At 40.4% G+C, this 20207-nt stretch overlaps 2 protein-coding genes across 3 annotated transcripts; one reads left to right on the forward strand and one right to left on the reverse strand.

The window, feature by feature from the left end:
• Positions 1–39: 39 nt before the first annotated feature.
• Positions 40–7634, reverse strand: LOC127781683 (cyclin-dependent kinase C-3). 2 transcript variants are annotated; one of them, XM_052308693.1, is made up of 11 exons: positions 7390–7634; positions 6226–6307; positions 6032–6122; positions 5923–5949; positions 5667–5764; positions 4527–4599; positions 4325–4442; positions 4070–4187; positions 2218–2348; positions 2054–2111; positions 40–534 (listed from the first exon to the last, which is right to left on the reverse strand). In XM_052308693.1, exons 1-11 carry the CDS (start codon positions 7503–7505, stop codon positions 481–483), a joined length of 966 nt encoding a protein of 321 aa, XP_052164653.1. In that variant the 5' UTR covers positions 7506–7634; the 3' UTR covers positions 40–480. The 2 variants fall into 2 exon arrangements, with proteins under 2 accessions (XP_052164653.1, XP_052164652.1); XM_052308692.1 differs by having other exon boundaries at positions 2218–2357.
• Positions 7635–16766: 9132 nt separating this feature from the next.
• Positions 16767–17477, forward strand: LOC127783105 (ethylene-responsive transcription factor ERF017-like). The gene has a single exon (XM_052310365.1). It carries the CDS (start codon positions 16767–16769, stop codon positions 17475–17477), a length of 711 nt encoding a protein of 236 aa, XP_052166325.1.
• The last annotated feature ends 2730 nt before the right edge of the window (positions 17478–20207 follow it).

A 20207-nucleotide genomic window follows, 5' to 3' on the forward strand; every position in this document is an offset into this window, starting at 1 on the left:
TCAGTTGGGCCTTGGCATTAACACAGAAAAGAAGACTCATAAAATATGATCACGTGATCCTTACTGCAAGCATATTGCAGTACTCTATATTCGTTGAAACAAATAACATGCTGTATAATTAGCATACCAGTAAAGAGCTGCTTAGGCTTTATTTTGTACTTTGAAGGCACTTTGTATAGCCTTCACTTCAGTAAGTGCTGTTCAACATACCACAATAGCACAAGAAGAATTGCTTACTATTAAAAAAACTAATGGAATGGATTGTCACAAGTAATAATGTACAACATATCCACATATCTATTGAAGCTATTAAAGACAAAAAAAAAAAACATTTTTACTACGCAGTAGCCCTATAGTTCCTAAACCAAGGTCAGAAGGAGAAACAACAGTCTTCAGATAGTACTTACACCTATTTAACGCCTAGGAACTTAATCCTTTGCAAAGAACAGCGAGTCTAGATTCTTTTCCACAGAAAGGACGCTACATTTTAGTGATGAAGTATGCTGCGCAAAGAGCATCATGTGCGGAAATCCTCTGCAGAATAAATAAAAGCAGAAAGGTATTAGATTGTTTCCACGTTCAAGACCCACAGTAAAAAAACCTTAAGAATATTCTTCTATAGAGAGTACAATTGATTCTCTAAATCATAGTATAAAAAACTGATACAAAATTGATATTAGCTGGCTCCATTCATATTGAATTCCAGATACATCATATCCGATTTCAGAAATTTAAATTTTATTTTATACTAGAATGATGTGCACATTAATTATTGTCCAGTTCAAACAAATGCATATATGATTTACATCAGATCAACAAGCAACCTCGACCTGCATAGAGTGTTTTACAAAGGTTTCCTACATTTAACACACATGTCTACACAAATCCACTCACAACTATCTTCTGAAGTGAAGAGGTGAAGTTGAGTGTGGAGTGCACAATCCCCGCTTACTCCTTTGAGCAGCATAGATATAGCATAGCAATTAAACATAGAACCTTCCCTGAATGTGTTTAAAATGTAACAACTATTTATGTTTACGATACCAATAGGGTTAAGTACGTTTTACCCCTCCTCAACTATCACAAAAGTTTGATTTACCCCCTCAACTATGAAACCAGACAACACGCACCCCTCAACTATTAAATCCAGACACTTAACCCCTTTGTGCTGGTAGTTTTGGCCAGGTTGTCTGAGGTGGCACCTCCACTTGGCGATGACATGGCAGCACATTAAAATATCCCATCTGTCCCTCTGCTTCTCCCCTTCTCTCCCCGTGAAAATTCCCTACTCAAATCAAATCCCTAACCGTAGGCTGTAGCTACTCAAATCAAATCCCTAACCACGAGCAGCCACCAGAAGGCCGCTCTGCCTTCTTCAACCGGGAAGATTGACAAAATTAAAGTGGTGGTCAGGGAAAGGTCAGAACATCACCTCACCATCAGGACCATAAGGGAAGACTTATGGTTATGGCTAATGTCAGACTTGTGGGATGATGATCTTTTGATTTTGCTTGTGGCTAATGTCAGACTTATGGCTAAGTGACTTATGCATGTAATGCAAGACACGGTATATTATGGTTATGTTAATGTCAGCCTTATTGTTATGTTAATGGCAACCTTGCCAAATTCAGTTCTGCAAATTACACCTTTATGTGCTTTTTTTCTTCAAACAATAGGACAGTCGCAAATTGATGGATTGTTCAGCCACATGGAGATGACATGTCGGACAGCATGGTCTAAACCATCTAAAATAGGGCGCAGGGGATTAAGTGTCCAGATTCAACAATTGAGGGGTGTATCTTGTCTGGCTTTGTAGTTAAGGGGGGCAACTCAAACTTTTGCAATGGTTGACGGGGGGGGGGGGGGGGGGGGGTAAGTTTAGAACTAATCGTTATCAATGGATATCTTGAGTTCTATAAATTAGTCCAAATCTTTACATAAACATATAGTAGTTTACATCTTAAATGGTATAAGTGGCCTAAATTGAGATGGCTCTCATGCCTCAACATCATATGAATTCTTGTACACTGAAACATAAGAAAGGGTAACATACCTCAGTAGGATTAAGGATCAACATGCGATCAATTAAATCCACTGCATGAGAGTCAAAGCTGTAGAAGAAAGTTTTTAGCCACATTACTCCATTATTCTTAATCTTACTAGAAAAACAGTAACTACTGTTGATAAACGGATGAGAAGTGATAGCAGGTGGACTACTTGTGAAAAATATCTCTCAGACGTCGTTTCGTTGGGGTTGTAGGATGAATAGTCTTGTACAATGGAAGTTTGGATACTCCTGGCCAGTTTTCCTCATTTGGAAATCCACAGAGTTCAAATATTTTTGATAGCTGCTCTTGCTAAAACAACATACGAGCTTCTGTCAGAGTTTTATATGGAAATAAAATACAAAATGAAGATTGTAAATATCATGCAGTAATATATCTGAATCCAAAAGAAAGACCATTGTGTTGACATGCTTAGTGCTTATGAGGGGGAGGGGTCGTTCTTGGAGCCAAGAAAAAAATGCAAAAAAGAAATTTGGCATAATGTCATTTCACTATGAGGAAACGTAACAAAAAGGGCAATCAGGATCAATAGTTGCTCAATTTCAAAATATAAAAGAATATAATGTGTGCACGTGATATATTTGTGGAATGGCATTTTTCCAAAGAAACATATCTATCCTTCATATATCTTTCTGATCATATGTTTCAAGTGTACTATATACCATAGATTACAACTTTTGAAATGGAGAAGAGGAGTAAAAGTAGAACTTAACTGAAAAAAATTTGGACAGATAAGAAATGTCACGGTGAAGGTAAAATCTAATCCCCGCGCGCGCGCGCGAATTAGTCTTACGGCGAGACACCTGCTACAGCCGTCCGACGATGTGAGTCTCATGTAGTACATCTACTAATCTATTTAAATTTTTTGATGGCTTATATATTTCAAACCATGTATTATTTTTAAGATCTGTTTTAACCATTAAACTCCACTCAAAATATATGATAAAATGAGTACAATATTAAATATATTGAAATATTTAAAAGTAATTTAGTTAAACAGTAGAAGTAACTAAGCTCTGCAATGGAAGCAACTTTTTATAGAATGCATTAGAAGTAATTACATATATGTGTCAAAAGAAATATCTTCATAGTAAAGTGTGGATTCACAAGTAAATACATAACTTTTTATTCGAGGTAAACCATATGTTTGTGTATATATCTATAGATTATTGTTTTCGATGAAAGCAATTTATTTTATATAGGAAGTAACTCTTCATATTATTAAAAGTTGCTACACTCATAGAGGAAAGTAACTGAAAAAATAGAACTAACCTTTTACGGTGTTAGAAATAACTGCACTGCTAGAGAGAAGCAACTCTTCATGGTATTTAAAGTAACTATATTGGTATAGGGAAGTAACTCTTCATAATATTTAAAGTAACAACACTGCTACAAAAGTAAATAATTTGAATATATTCAATATTGGACTCAGTTTTGTCATATATGTTCAGTAGATTACGATGGTTCAATTGGATCTTAAAAACAATATACGGTTTAAAAGATATAAGCCACCAAAGATTTTAAAAGTACTAGACTCTGTTAGCATGTGACTGCATAGTACTAAAAGTGAAAGTGCATTATGACATGTCTTTTTTCCAACAAAGCTGGACCTGAGGAAAAGATGCAACGCTTCTATTTTTGGTAAGTGCGTTGTGTCACTGCTTACGATTCCCTTTTCTTTTTCTTTTTTTTTTTGGAAAAACATGTGCGGGAGTTTGCTGTAGCCCGTGGGTTTCTATTTTTGGACGGTCGCTCATTAGCGCTAAAGCACTACTACGCGCCACATAGTCGCGTCCAAAAAATCATCATGCTATAGACAAAAAAAGGTTCAGTTTGTACATGAAACCATAAGTTGTAATATTAGGCGTTCAACATGCATTATCGAGTATTAGAAAACATCAAAAGTACAAGGTAATTCATTGATCTTATCCCCTAGTCCCAATCTCAATAATAGCAATAATAGAAATAGGAAAACAAGGAAAAGTAAAAGGAATGTATCATACCTCAGTTCTGCCAGGAAATAATGGTTTCCTCAATAAAAATTCTGCAAATATGCAACCAACAGACCATATATCCACTGCTTCAGCATAATTTGTGGCACCGAGGAGCAACTCTGGGGGTCTAAGAGCAGTTTGTAGAATGAAGGAAATTGATATCAGCAAAAGGAGATAGGAAAAAAATACAACACAAGTAAACATGTTGGGGTTGGACAAGATGATATATAATAGCATAAGTCCTTAATTCTTTATTCGACTTACCGGTACCAGAGAGTAATAACATGATTTGTGAAACTTCCGTCTCTAGTGAATGGCCTTGCAAGGCCAAAATCAGCGAGCTTTAACAGCTTACCACCACCACTTATTAGAAGATTAGCCCCTATAAATGGTAACAAGTAATCTGAGGGTCGAATAAAAATGATCATAGATATAAAAGTTGAAGATACATTCAAACAGAACAAACCTTTGATATCACGATGAAGTACATTGTTGACATGGCAGTAGTGCAATCCTTTTAACAACTGCTCCATATAATACTACAGAAATGAAAATAGACAACAATGAATAGGCTGTTCTTAAGGAGTACAATCAACTTGTATCCTGCTTGGTGAAGCACTGAAGCTTAATTTGTTTACAACAGCTTGCATAAAACTATACAAGAGAAACTGAGCGAGAGAAGAATCTTTTGTTTTGGTAAGCTTACCGTTCAATGTTAATTGTTACAGCAAGTTAAATCATATTTCTGCAGCAAGTATATATTAGTGGAAATTTTATTCTGTTGGAACCTGCAGGTACCACGCTAACCATGTGAATTGTTGCATGCAATATTTTATCCTATCCGATAGGCATCAAGGCACAAGACAACATCCCTACCACTATCCCAACCTCCCTCGTCCTTGATACCATCACAAATACTTATTTGTCCTTCACATACTCCTTGCTGCAACCCTCAGCCCTCCTTGGTCACTGTTGCCAGACCTGGTTTCCCAATTCCCATAAATGTCACCATGGTCCACAAACCACAGATGGCCTCTCACTCTATCCATCCCCGGCATGCAGCAGTAGTGTGGAAACACTTGAAACCAGGCCAAGTTAGTTGTTTGAGGCTACTGATGAAGGAGGTGACAGGATCCATGTCCAGGAAAAATAAAAGCAGGTATTGATCCCCCCCCCCTATGGTGAATTCTTGGAGAACTTGAACCAATTTTGGAAGTTTTGTGATTTACTAGTTTAAATCTCTCAATTCTCAGGATGAAAGCAGAAAATTCCTAATCCAAGACAATAGCTCCTTTAATCTTTAGCTCAAAATTCCATAGTCCACTTTGAAAGTACGAGAAGAAAGGGGGCATCTCTCTAAAACACAGGGGCGGAGATAGAGTCATTAGGAGGGGTTCCCAGGAACCCGGTGAAAAAAAATTTGTAACTAAACCTTACCTATTTTCACCATGTGTGCACCCCCCTCAATATAAATTTAGGCACCCATATCAACTTAAACTCGATATAAAGTGAGTAAATTAAACAAGTGGCACCCCCCCTCCATTTCGTTCTAGCTCCGCCCCTGCTTAAAACACATGGGATAGAAGAACTACATATACCAGAGTACCTTGACTTGGGATGGGGTACTGTGGTGCAAGACTTTCTTCAAATCATGATCCATGTATTCAAAAACCATATAGATATCTCCCCTATACATGTAATCATCTGCAGAATTTAAGCATAGGTTATGAATGATTTCTGTGCATTGATCAATATGAAGAAAAAATTGAGCAGAATGAAAAATTATTAAACAAAACAAATAAAATATATCAGCATTAGCACATCAATGGAGAATGCAAGAAACAAAGAATAAAGTAACTGACCTGATCCTCCTGCTCCATGTGCTGTACCTGAAAAATATTTACACATGGTTGGAATATGCAGTTTTCTGTACTCTTAGACATCTTGAAATTGCTAGAAGAAATTTGTTACCAGGAGATACTACAATCTCTTTCAATCTGATGATGTTCTCGTGATCCAGCTTTTTTAATAGTTTAATCTCACGCAAGATTTGGCGTGGAAACTACAAAAGTATGGATCAGATCAGAGAAGTGCAATGTTCTTCAATGAACACGGTTGCTCATTAGAAAGAGTAGCCATAGCTTTGTGGATATCATAAAGCTTACCCCTTCTTTGCCATCATCCAGTTTGATTTTCTTAAGCGCTGCTCTTTCTCCAGTTATAATATCCATAGCCTCGAATACTTCACTGAGATTGTTAGGAAAAATAAATAAATGTAGAGGTAAAACTAGCGCACTGCCAGCTTGGCCAATGGTGAAGAAGGTAAATTCATAAAAAAACTGGTACCACATTTAAATATTTAATATGTATTGTTATTATATATTGGTCCTAAGGAAAATAAAAAGGAAACAAATATTGCAACTGCGTCATTTATTTTTGGACTCAGTGAGCTGCAAACTGCAAACCATACTAGTGTGGCATAATCTGGACTGTTGCCAATCAAGCGAAACCTCATTTCTTCTGCACACAGGAAAGAGCAGTCTTGGATTCTTTTTCCTTATGGAATATGGATGAAATTGCAAAGTCGTTGGACCTAACAAGACAATATTCGAATTCACCCATCAATTACATGTCTCTAACATTCTTTATCTTTTCCTAATGTACTTCGGCAAATGAGATGTGAATTTTTAATAAACCTGCTTTGTACAGGACAAAGGCCTATGTTAAGAAAGATATGCTACTCCGTGTGAAGAGACGGGATGTTTCGAACGAATCATTTATATTGGTTAGTGTTGTAGCGAGCATTAAGACATGTCCTCTTTCTTTCATCATGGTGAAAATCTCAACTAGCTAGCCGCCGTGGATAAATTACTTCTCATTGTTGCAGGTTAGTCAGCGTATCTGCCAAATAACTAGCGAATTCAGCAATCAGCTGTAAATGAAATGCCCCACGTGCAACATTAACCAACGAAACCTAACCGAAACCAACGAACCACTACATATTTCTAGAGCTCAAACGAAAAGGAGTAACTAAATATAGGGAAAACAACTAGACCAAAAATGTCGCCTCGCATTCTGAAGCGAGCAAACTAGCCAGCAACAATTGACACAAAGCGTGCATTGACTTGACGAGAATTCGACCTCTCACAATTCCGTGGAACCACAGCCCTAACTAGGGGGGTGAGACGAACATCCCGCCCCCCACTACGATCTCAAAGGCTACACCGCTACACTCCACCGCGGCTCAACCACGCCGCAAGGGAGACAGCGATTTCGCACGAAACAGTTCATAGCGCGAGAGGCGGAGATCGAGGGGAAGTTTCGCTTACCCGTAGGTGCCCTCGCCGATCTTGCGGATGCGCCTGAAGCAGTCGACGGTGCGGGCCCCGGCGGGGGCGTAGTCGGCCAGGTTGAGCGCTCCCGGAGGCGCCTCCTCCCCGTCCATCACGCAGCGGGCGGCGGAATCAACGGCGAGGGCGGCGGCGGCGGCGGCGACGGCGAAGGCTAGGCTAGGCAGGCAGCGGAGCGGAGGAGTAGCGGCGGACCAGGAGGAAACGAGTCAAAAGCGGCTGACTTTTTCTTTCTTCCGCTCTTGGGCTTGGGACGCAACGCCGTCTCGAAGAAGGATTGTCTGGTTGTGGGCTTTATTTGGGCCGAGTGGGCTTCATCTCAGAAAGTCAGTGGGTTTGGGCCGGAGGAAGACTTCTGCCCTCTTTGGATGTCTTTACAATCTGTTGTAGAGAAAAAAAATAGAGAGTATATTTTGAGTCCCTCAACTATGGCGGAGTCTGATTTATTCCCTCGACAGTAAGAGCCTGTTTGGCTGTTTGGTTATTTGGTACTCCCTCCGTCCCATTTTAAGTGCAACCATAAGTTTCCATGTCCAACTTTAATCGTTCATCTTATTTAAATTTTTTTCTAATTAACATGAATAATACTTTATGCGTGACTTATGTTTTTAATTTTTTTTTCAAATAAGACGGATGATTAAAGTTAGGCATGGAAAATTATGGTTGCACTTAAAATGGGACAGAGGGAATAGAACTCTTAATTTCAAAAGTTAGGTGTTGTGAAGCAGCCAAAACGCAGCTCCACCTCCCTAGTTCATTTTGTGATAACACTTCAACTAGCTCCACTTCTATTTTGGATGGAACTGAAACTGTTTGGATGGGCTCCAGCTTCAGAAGAGGTGGAGCCAGAGCCAGAGGTCTACCAAACAGGGCCTAAAACCATTGTAAATTGGATCTCAACAATTTTGCAACCTGATTTTATACCATACTACTATACTATGTGGCATCCACAATGACCCATGTGGAAATTGACACGGACCCATGTGGAATTGACCACGTTTATTTCTTCCTCCAACTATACTACTCTCTCCTCTCTCTTCTTCTTTCCAACAGGCTCGCTATCGTCCTACTTGGCGGTTACCATGCCTTGTGGTCTCATCGGCAATTGACTGTTGGTTTTACAACAGTGTAAGGGGATCAACAAGTGAAGCAAATGGCGTCTTGTGGGTCGGGTTGTTGCCATCCTCGGATGCTTTTGTGACGCTGAGTTCTTTGACCCTGAGTCCCCTTAGGCCCCTTAGGCCTTAGCCTACGCCTCCAAGTTGACCCTTAGTTCATTGTGGGCGGCCATATTGCTGGTATACTCTAGTCAGTGCCCCATTGCCGCTAGCTCCCCCCCCCCCCCCGCCATCCCACCTTTCCCACCGCTGGGAGAAGCTCCCCTAGATCCGATTGGATCAAGCTTGTCTCCTATAGTAGTAGGTGCTACTGTTGAACATGCCACAAGCGTCAGTGCAGCCGTCGGAGACTAGGAGTTTGTGGAGTCACCTCGCCGTGATGTTGATGGCACAGCTTGACTTGCACCCCTTGATGCACGGGGGTGATAATGGGTCAATGCCCATGGGTTCTTTCACAACCCTATCTATCCCTCATATATTTTTAGTTCAAAATAAATAGAAATTTAGCCCACCCCATTTTATACCCATCAACATTTTGTAGGCTAAAATGTTGGGCACTTTAGCATCCCTATATGCACCCGATGCCACCATGGACGGTTCCTTATGAAAGTTCAAGTGCCATTAATTTGGTTTTGACGATTAATGACGAATCCAATTACATGAGACTAACATTGTTATAAGCATTTCTTTGTCTACTAGTCTCATATGGATATGAAAGTGGAATATGTGAGAGGTGATTTCTGGACTTCATATGAGTTGAGAGAAAAACGTTCATTGATGGTGTACCTAAATCACAAGGATGAAATGCATGGAGATCAAACTATATGTATCACTCTTTCTATCTGTGCACATATTGATATATTCATATATAATATTTTCATGTGATTACATAAACATGTGAGACTAATGTTTTGTTTGAGCCATATCTTGTTTAGTCTCTTTACATTTAGAACATGGAGATGATGAAGGTATGTTTTTATTTTATTTTCTATATTTGATAAATGCCCTCTATTCTTGTATAGGATAAGCTCTCAATGTTTAATATCTTGTTATGCATACTCTTGCTTCACACAAATATTTTGTATGCATACATTTAGGGGGAGCAAATCCTATACTTTAGTTATGCATGTAATCGATCCAAGTTATTCACCTTCATTTAATTGAGATCTTTACATTTGAACATATATTTGAGTATATGACACTTATGGTGTCGATTAATACTCATCATTTATTCATATCCTTTTATACATGTGATCGGTTGGTCAACACTTGGAGGTTGACAACCGGATCATTGGGACTAATAATTTTATTGAGTTGAATGAAAAAAATATGCCCCAAGGATTACAAAGGTGTTGATGCTCAAGTGATATCATTACACCTAACAATACCAAGAATGACAAAGTGAAGATATTGAAGATGTGTGATACGAAATGGCTATTATGGCAAGACGGTGAAGGGCAAGCGATGCTTGATCACGATAGACCATGCGGCGGTGAAGGGCAAGCAAGGGGCTTGGCGCCGAAGAACCAAATCCGATGGTGAAGGGCGAGTGACGGCTTTGTCATGATGGACCGTGCGAGACCATTTGAAGCTACAAGTAACCGCATCAATCATTTGAAGAATATATGGTGAAACGGTATCGGCATTGGCGTCCCTCAAGACAATGAAAGAAAGATGAAAAAAAGTCATTCCTAATGGTATAATTATCTTCTTGTTTACATTTGAGTTTAGGAACGCCATACTATTAAGAGGGATGCAACGTCGAGGTGTTTGTGTATGTCTCGGTGCTCAAAGTGACCTATCATAGTGCTACCTTAAGAGAAACCCAAGCTTTAACCTATCATTTGAGTGGTTTTAGACCTTGTTTTTGGTTGAGTTGGGTAGTCCTCTGAGTGAGCTTTCCATAGAGTCCAAGATCATCAAAAACGGACTCCCAAGCAAAAAGTTATAGTCATTTTTACTCTGTGCTTTTCGGAAAGTCTAAAAAATTATCGAAAACTCCGAAAAGTTTTCGGATATATCCGAAATTTTTCGGATATTCCGAAAATGGCTACGAATCTAAGATTTGCTTCTGTAGATTTTCGGACTTGTCCGAAAATGCTTTTCGGAAAATCCGAAAATTACAGTCTTGGCCTCCAAGGGCTAGTTTTTGAGAAGCTTGGGTATATAAACTCCTCCACCCCACCTTTGAGTGGCTGCTGCTCTTGGGGAGTATTAGACACATCCAAAGCCAAATAGCCATCCCAATTTCCCTACCTCTATGGTGCCTCTTTGTGAGGGGGATTTGAGAAGGGGAGATAGTTGGATTGTGAGAGTGAAGAGTTGAGAGCTAGTGAGCTTCACTCCATCCTTTGTAGTGCCTCTTTGTGAGAGGGATTTGAGAAGGGGAAAGAGTTGGATTGAGTGATTGAGAAGTTGAGAGCTAGTGAGCTTCACTCCATACTTTGAGCACTCGAGTTCATAGCAAGCAAATCTTCGATTGTGTTTGTTACTCTTGGGGACTAAGGTCTCCTAGACGGCTAGGCGTTGCCGGTGAGCACCCAAGGTTGTGGTGTGCCATGGAAAGTTTGTGAAGGCTTCGATTTCGCCTCCGCAAGGGAAGAAATCAAGAGTGAAACCGAGGAGTGCATTTGTGCAACCTCGTGAGGAAAGGGTTGAAATAGGCCCGGCCCTTGTGGCTCCTCAATGGAGACGTAGGATCCGTGGATCCGAACTTCGGGAAACAAATCACGCGTCTCCTCTCTTGGTTTGTCCATTTGTGCATTCTCTCATATTGTGCTTGAGCTAGTTTTTACCCGATCTACTTGCATGCTTAATTGATTTAGTTGGTAACCTTATATCTTGTTTAGATAACTTATTTGTCACCTTTTGATTCATATACATTTTGTTTATTTGAACTAGAAGTTCATAGCTAGTGTTTTCTTTCATTATCCGCCGAACTTTTCGGTTGAGACCGGAACTTCCAATCTCATATCGGAAGTTCCTATTTGAACCGAAAGTTCTCATCATTCTAATATGCTATGAAGTTGTGATAATTTTTAGGAACACCTATTCACCCCCCCTCTAGGCGACATTAAGGTCCTTTCACCTTCCTCTCCACCCACTCCTCACCCTTCGGCTGCTCTCGCTCCCCCACCTTCATCCTCGCTCTGGTGCCTCCCCTTGTCCCCCTTCCTCTTCTCGCTGGTGGCACTTGATGCCTAGGCTGAAGTTCGAGAAGGAGCTCAAGGCTCGAGCTTGACATCTGGGAGCTACCAAGTGGGGGTGGAGCAACTACTTAGTGCTGGCAAGAGAGTCAAGGAAGCAGTGGAGGGTGGAGCACTACTACCATGGGTAGTGCTCCCATGCGCCGTTGTCAGTGTTCACTAATTGAGGTGGCGGTGCAAGCCAGAAGTTGCTGGGGTAGTAGGGCAGTTCAAGTCAGGCCACTCTGACTGCCCTCACCACCCTCCATGGAGGATGTACCCCCAAGCTTAGTTGCCATCGCCGCTTCTGTTGTGAGTTCCTCACCTCCGCCTGGCTCCCTTCTACTGATTGGAATGAGGAGAGAAAATCGGGATACAGAGAAAGGAGATAGACGGGGGAGAAGATATGACAAGTGGGACCCACATTTATTAATTTCTTCAATGCCTAGACTAACACATGGACACCACGTTGGATAAAACCATCGTGCAATCTACCAAAGGAGTTAAATTGTATCCTTTTTAACAGTTGAGGGATGTGTTCCAATTTTTTTAAGAGAGTGAGAGCGCAAAATTAGACTTGGAGCCTACTAGATGGAGGCAAAATAAACTTTTTGTCTAAAACGTTACTCCCTCTATCTTATAATATAACAACCTAGAATTAAATAGGACATATCCAATACTAGATTCTTATATTTTGGAATGGATATGATGGAGTAACAACTAACCGACCTATCAAAAAAAAACCCAAATTAGCATATTATAGAGAAGAAGCACTTCTTTAATTCTTATATATAGGTCGAGCCATAACATCGATCCTCACATTTGCATAGCCAAGGAACAGCAAAAGAAATTAAGAAAGAATCGAAATTAAACAACCGAAATGTAATGCATGGCTTTGATGTTGAAAGCGCATTTCATTTTATATCATTAATTAAATTCGAAATGGACATCAAACGATGGCGCGCATGAACGACCAAACCATCCATAATATATACAACCTACAATCATACATACGTATAGCCGCCATGGTTGGTCGCATTGACCTGACGATATTGCTTTAATTTGTTGGCATGCACATAACCTGCACTCTATCTGTATGCTAGTTTATGCGAACTGATCGATCAAAGCCCGACAACAACTGCTCCAACTGAAATAATTGAAGTGCTTGACTATGGGGGTGTTTGGGAGAGACAGCCCCTCTCTCCCAAACACCCTCTATGTTAATTATCAGCAGGTCCACGGCCGGCCTCGTCTCCTTAAGCTCTACATACATTTGAAATTAAGTATTTAACGGCACGCATGAAATTATATCAACTGCTAGTTGTCTCTTTTGTTTTTCATCCGATAACTGAAAAGTTTATATCGCAGATATCTGATTTAATAGTATAACTAAAAAGTTAATTATCTACAATAAAAAGGGAAATTATATACTCCCTCCGTTTCACAATGTAAGTCATTCTAGCATTTCCCACATTCATATTGATGCCAATGAATCTAGACATATATATTTATCTAGATTCATTGGCATCAATATGAATGTGAGAAATGCTAGAATGACTTACATTGTGAAACGGAGGAAGTATATGTCAAGCCATAACACATTGACCTTATACTTGAACAAGTTAGAAATTAGAGACAATCCAAGAAATATCATTGACGCACGCCCAATTTCTAGAAATGTTATCGATAAGTGCGAGTTCCATGAAATACCTTCGTACAAACGATTTTGTCCAAAAATACAACGTCGTTAGGGTTCCGTCCATCTCGCACCATTAACTTAAATACACTATTTATCCTATAGCGTTTAATAGAGAGTTGCTAACGGAACTCTAATAGCGATGGCATTTTCGAGACAAAATCGGTTATACGATGGTATTTTATAGAACTCACACTTGTCAATGATATTTCTTGGATTTTCTCTATAAATTAATAAGAGATCATAGCTAAGCCTTTGCAATATATGTATGCATGCGCAAAATTTAATTACAATGACCAGCTACAGTTAGTTTGACATATTCCATGAGAGAAAAGGAGTCAACTTGCTCTAACTTTTGGAATAATTTATCGAAGTCAATCATAATAACACGGATGGTTAGGTTAAAAACCACATGAGCTCGATCTGGTTAAACAACCACAACGACACTCCATCATGCATTTGGATCACATGCAACAGTGCAAGGCCTAATTAATAAGCACATGCGTGCGTAGGGCGCATAACCAAAATGAACTAATTGCGCTCTTAGGAAGTGGTCCATATGTGTAGTACTTTAATTTTAACTATAGGCATATAATTAATTAAGCACACGTTGCCGCGCATGGCCACACGCTTAATTACTTTAAGCTAGCTAGCATTAGTAGTGATAGATTATATATATACTTAAAATGTGATGTCCTAGAATGAGTATAAATACAGTTAAATTATGATATATAAGTACATCGCAAATTGTTGTTAATATATAAAAACATATTGTTGACACTTTTTTTACTTGGACCACTTCAGGGGGAGTAATTTTGAGATTTGATACGTAAAATAGTGGTGTGTTTGCACTGGTAGATTCTTCATTTTTTTATAATGGAAATGGGTTACATCTTCGGCCTCTGTCCATAGACACACAACCAACGATTATAGAGTATACATTTATAGTTTTAATAATTTTTATAAATACATAGTTAAGTAACCTCTAGTTCTCGTAGTTAAGAAACACACTATTAAGAAACTAGTATGTCAATGCCTTTGTACAACATACTACCTCCGTCTCAATATAAGTGCAGTTGTGAGTTTCCATGCATGTCTGGTATTTGATCATTCATCTTATTGAATGATTGATATTATTATTGTTATTAGATGATAAAATATGAATAGCATTTTATGTGTGAATAATTTTTTTAATTTTTTCATAAATGTTTTAAATAAGACGAACGGTTAAACATTGGACACAGAAACCCACAATTGCATTTATATTGGAATGGATGGAGTAAAACAGAACGGATGTATACTGGCTGAAAGTGTGTTCAATTTTAAAAAAGAAAACTTAGCTAGCTAGCTAGACCTAGGAAACAAAAGGAGTCGAGATAAATAATATTGGGAACGAGTGAACGACACCCAAAAGTACCAGCATTGCTTTGCAAGTTGACATGTCACATGTGTAATGGAGGTGTGGCAAAATAGATTATTAAGAGATGATCTATTGAGGACTATGAAAAAAAAAGGAAAGCCACGAGGAATCCTAACTGACCTGTTTTGTGGATTAGAACATCTACTTCTAATCCTAGGAGGATCCACGAAGGGGTATACATAAATATAATACCAAATATTATTGTTAGTTGTTGAATGTTAATCTAACAGTTGCAAATGTGATTGATCTATAGAAAAAATATCAATCACCACTATGTCAGTGTCAAAGGGAATTCGTAAAAAAATTAAGTTCATATATTACACGTTGCATACCTTTCACAACTATACGAAATGAAATCCCATGAAAACGTAGAGGAATGCCATGGCGATCAACATCAATTACTATGTATTTTTTTAGATAATAGAATTTATTTCGTCTTTAGCTTCAAAAAAGGTACAACAAACTGTTTCAGATGTTGTAGTTCGAACTACTGCAGATTATAATATCATATCTTCATTAAAAACAAGAAAACTACCAACACCTATTGCTAAACCTATATCTATAGTTGACGAAAATGTACATAACCATTGTTTCTGCGTAGAGGCTTGCAAGTTGCATGTAGTCCTTGTCTTTATCAAAAACCAGGAACCAGAATCTCCGAAATCAGCGGCTAATTGTTATGCTGATCGAATTTCGTGCACATCACCACCAACAACCAACATCGAACCGAAGCAAAAGATAACCACCGCCGCAACCATTGGAGCTGACCCGGCAAGGATTTTGACAATGGTTATGAAGGTTGCCACTAGACAAATGACACTCCCATCGTCTCAATCACCGGATCTTGCACACGGGACCTCGACCACGACCTGAGCTAGCCAATCATTGTCATCGTATATTAGCTCAGCCTCGACATGCCCGTGAAGTCACGGACATGAGCTTACAACATCGGAGCCGATGCCAATGATGGTGATGGGGAACACGAGGTGCGTGAAGGAAACTCAAAGCCAAAGTAATAGATGAGCAAGATGAAATCTCCATGGTGCTGGGGAATACGTACTATCTCCGTTCTACGTGCAATCAATTCTTTAATTTTGAATCATGATAATAGATTAAAAAATTAAAATGGCCATAGTATATGGATGGGATGCAGGTCTCGAGGGTTGGTGGAATGATAGGACCCACTAAAAATATATCATAAAAAGTAATAGGGTAAAAGTCACATTTTACGTATCCTATACAGTTCTATCAAAATAAAATGGCAACATCAAATTGGGGCAAAATAGAAGATCACACTGGTTAACGTCAGTACGTCAGCATACTTGTACTTTCGGTTGTATCCTTTGTAATAATATCAAAATTATTAAACACAGTGTGGCACATGCCCTATACCACCTAGCTAGCTAGCTAGCTGCTACACATCCGTCTTGTGAAAGATCGTCGCGGCTTCACTTCTCCGCAGCGACAAACAAGGGCAAAAGGCACAAAATTAAAGCACATATTGATTGATTGTATGTACGTACGTACGTACTGTGCACTTGCCTTTTCTCAAACGTGCTTGTTAACATCATATATTGGGCAGCAGTACAATATTCCTTCTAAATTTTGCCACCAAACTGTCCGTTTCCAAACCTCTTGTTTTGCATTGCAAGCAGTCTTGCGGCTCTCCTCCCACACGGAGAGGTTGACCATTACCAGCATGCGTGTTGTTATCCATCGCAAATTAAAGCTGATTTAAATCATATCAAACAACACGTCTTCCGTGCACTATAAGTATAATCTCTCACTCTCTCCTCTTTGATCATCATCAGCTCATCGATCACTAGCATAGCTAGCTGGCTGCAAATCTGCAAAATGAATATGATCAGTAACTAATGCGTACATAGGAGAGTGTGTTTCTTGCCTACATTAGTGATTAGTTGCGAGCTTAGCTAGCCATGGATCATATTGGAATTAGCGGCGGCGGCGAGGGCGGGGTGGTGTCTCCGGCGCAGCCGTCGTCGCCGGAGCGGCGGTACAAGGGCGTGCGGCTGCGGAAGTGGGGGCGGTGGGTGTCGGAGATCCGGATGCCCAACAGCCGGGAGAGGATATGGCTGGGCTCGTACGAGTCCGCCGAGAAGGCGGCGCGGGCGTTCGACGCCGCCGCCGTCTGCCTCCGCGGCTCGCGCGGCGCCGGCTCGCTCAACTTCCCGGAGTCCCCCCCTCCCGACGTCCGCCGCCGCTTCCCCGGCGCGGCGCTCACGGTCGAGCAGATCCAGGCCGAGGCGGCGAGGCACGCCAACCGCCCGTTTCCGGCGAACACCGCCGCCGCCGGCGGGTCGTCGTCGTCGTACTCGATCTCGCAGCGGCAAGAAGCAGCAGCCCCTGCGCGGTCGACGAGCAACGACGACACGGCCATGTCGTCAGTGCCCTCCACCGACGGCGGTGATGATGTCATTGACTGGTCATTCATGGACACGTTGCCGGCGATGTCGTCGTCAGCGGCTAGTACCAATGCCGATCTGGTCCCGGCCATGGATGATTTCATGTATGGGTTCTTGCACACAATGCCGCCATCGCCATGCGAAGACGGTGGGGAGGATGTGATGATCGACGGCAATTGCAACATGGATCAGACATTTTTCTCAGTAGATCTTTGGAGATTTTGATCCTAGAAATCTACTAGCAACTGGTACCCAAGAACACAAATATGGCGGCGGCCTATATATTTACCGCAGTCACATTAGCATTCTCACCAGCATAGATACAGCATGATACGAAATTAATTAATTAGTGCATTGTGTATAAGGTTCGATTTGTATTTGCTGTGCTATACGCTGCGTTGTGCTTATTTTTAAGTTGATATACTTATAATCGCCGTACATTGTTTTACGGATCAAATTATAGTTTTGAACTAGTTAGATAAATAAATTAAAATATATATGTTACCATACTTCCAGTTTTTCATAGTTCTCAACTTTTTTTATTTCCTATTTTCAAACTGTGATATTACAACTACTAATAGAAAAACAATTTACTACTACGAGGCTGATTAACTACAGGCTGACCGTATTTTCAGTTGGGGCGGCCTGGTTGCAAAACAACATGATTTTCGTAAACACATGCTGAGTGGCGGGCTGTCTGCGTAAAGCGATTTGATCGCTTGAAAAAATGGTTTTCATAGTATCAAACACCAAAAGAAAATAATTTCCAAACATGAAAATGTGTGGTTGTATCCAGTGGTGGATCCAGAACAAGATTTAAGGGGGAACTCATCTCCTTCTTCCTTCTTCAGTCCTCCCTACTATTAATTTTTTTCCTATTCTTTTCCTTTCATCTCCCCCTTTGTTAGTGGTGATCCAGCGGGGTAGGGGGAACTCAAGTCCCCCTAGCACCTACGCTGGATCCGCCCCTATTTGTATCAGACTATATCATACTGCACTGCAATACTAAATGGAGCCTAAAGTTGGGTTGCATTCATCGATTTGCAGATTCTTCCGTGGGATATATAATTAAGAAAGTCCAAAGGAATTAATTAATCACTTGCAAGCTCCATTTCTAGCTTAGCTAGCTAGATGATGGTCAACATTGATTTGGCCAATTGAGATGATGTCTATGCCTGTGCTGCTTAGATCCAACAACAACCTCTTGCTTCTGGTAGGAATCCCCCCATCCATTACAGTCATGGCGAAACTCAGTGGCGGATAGGCTAGGTCATGGCACCTGCAAATTAAACTGAGAATCAGTGGAGGTGCTCAAAAGGATCCCATGGAAGTGAATAATGGCAAAGAATGCTACTGATCATTGTCTAAATTAATGGGGATGGACTAGACCTAGAGGAAGGGGCCGGGGTGGCTAGAAGCCAGAACAAAGCATCGGGGTATTAGAGTATTTCTTCCGAAAGATGGTTAGTTATCCACTACCTCAAAACATCGGATTAGTGCCAGTTGGTACTATATTTATTTTTTATAAGATGGAGGGAGTAACATTTGAACAATATATGAATGCAGGGCATCACCAATATATATGAACCAACTAATCAATAATGCTATTCGGATTCATAGTACTAAATTATGTTACATGTTGTACTCTCTCTGCGTCATAATATAAGGGATTTTGACTTTTTGCTTGTAACGTTTGAGCACTCGTCTTATTCAAAAAAATTATGCAAATATAAAAAACAAAAAATTGTGCTTAAAATACTATGGATAATAAAGTAAGTCACAAATAAAACAAATAATAATTCTAAATTTTTTTGAATAAGACAAATGATCAAATAGTGCAAGTAAAATGTCAAAATCCCTTATATTATGGATGGGGGGAGTATAAGATTTATTTTTTATGAGATGAAGAAAGTATGTCCTAACATCTTAATAGTACATGCATGCAGGGCATCACCAATGTATATGGACCAACTAGTCCATATAAATAGGACCCACACAAGTGAACTCTTCTTGTTTCCATTTCCACAATGTATAAAAATAGCCATTGGCATTAAGATAGGATATACTCCCTCCGTCCCAAAATAAACCAATCTAGGATTCGGTGGGACATCACCTAAATTGGTTATGTACTAGATGATGTTCCAATCAATCCTAGATTGTTTTATTTTTGGACACATGGAGTACATCATAAAATAATCAATCTAACTAATAAGAGTTCTCTCTTTTTCAGTGACCTTGGTCCTCGTTTTATATCACGGTGGCATGTTTTTTTACAAATGGACCCTGCATAGGGGTAAGGTGTCTTTTTGGTCTTGTTGCTTCTTGGTGACTGGGCCCGGTTGTCAGGCCGTGCGCCTGCCGTTGGAAGAAAGTGTGCGATGACTGTGAACTAAACGTGCGACATAGTACTCAATAGTGCCGCCTACAGCACACGCCTTTTCGCATAGGGGAGATAAAGGCTTGTTGCAGGGTTGGTATGTGTTGTCTTGTCGCGTGTTGTACCGGTCCCAGGCTAGGTTGGTATACCCCAGATACTTGGGAACAGGTGACAGATGTGCTCCGAGAACCGCCCACGGAGGCCAAGTTCTGGAGTTCATGCCCGAGGGGCGAATGTGCCCCGAGCATCGCCGGGGGGAGGGGGCGCCCGAGGTGCACTGACATAGCCCACAAAAGGATCATGCTTGTGGGGGTCATGCCTGGGGACGAATGTGTCTCGAGCACTACCACAGGGAGCATCACATGGGAGGGAACAAGTGTGCTTATAGCTAGTTAGAGAAATGGGAACATGGGTCGACCTTACAATTAATGTGAGGCAAAAATAATACTTATAGCTTATCCGAGAAATAATAACAAAATCCTTATCGACAAGTTATAAGAGTACTTTTGTCTCACATTATGAATGGCCAATTAGGGCACCCTCAATGTTGGGTTGCTGAATGAGCGATAGGGGTGGGC

This window comes from Oryza glaberrima, chromosome 8 (assembly GCF_000147395.1).
Source record: "Oryza glaberrima chromosome 8, OglaRS2, whole genome shotgun sequence".
Lineage (NCBI taxonomy): Eukaryota > Viridiplantae > Streptophyta > Magnoliopsida > Poales > Poaceae > Oryza > Oryza glaberrima.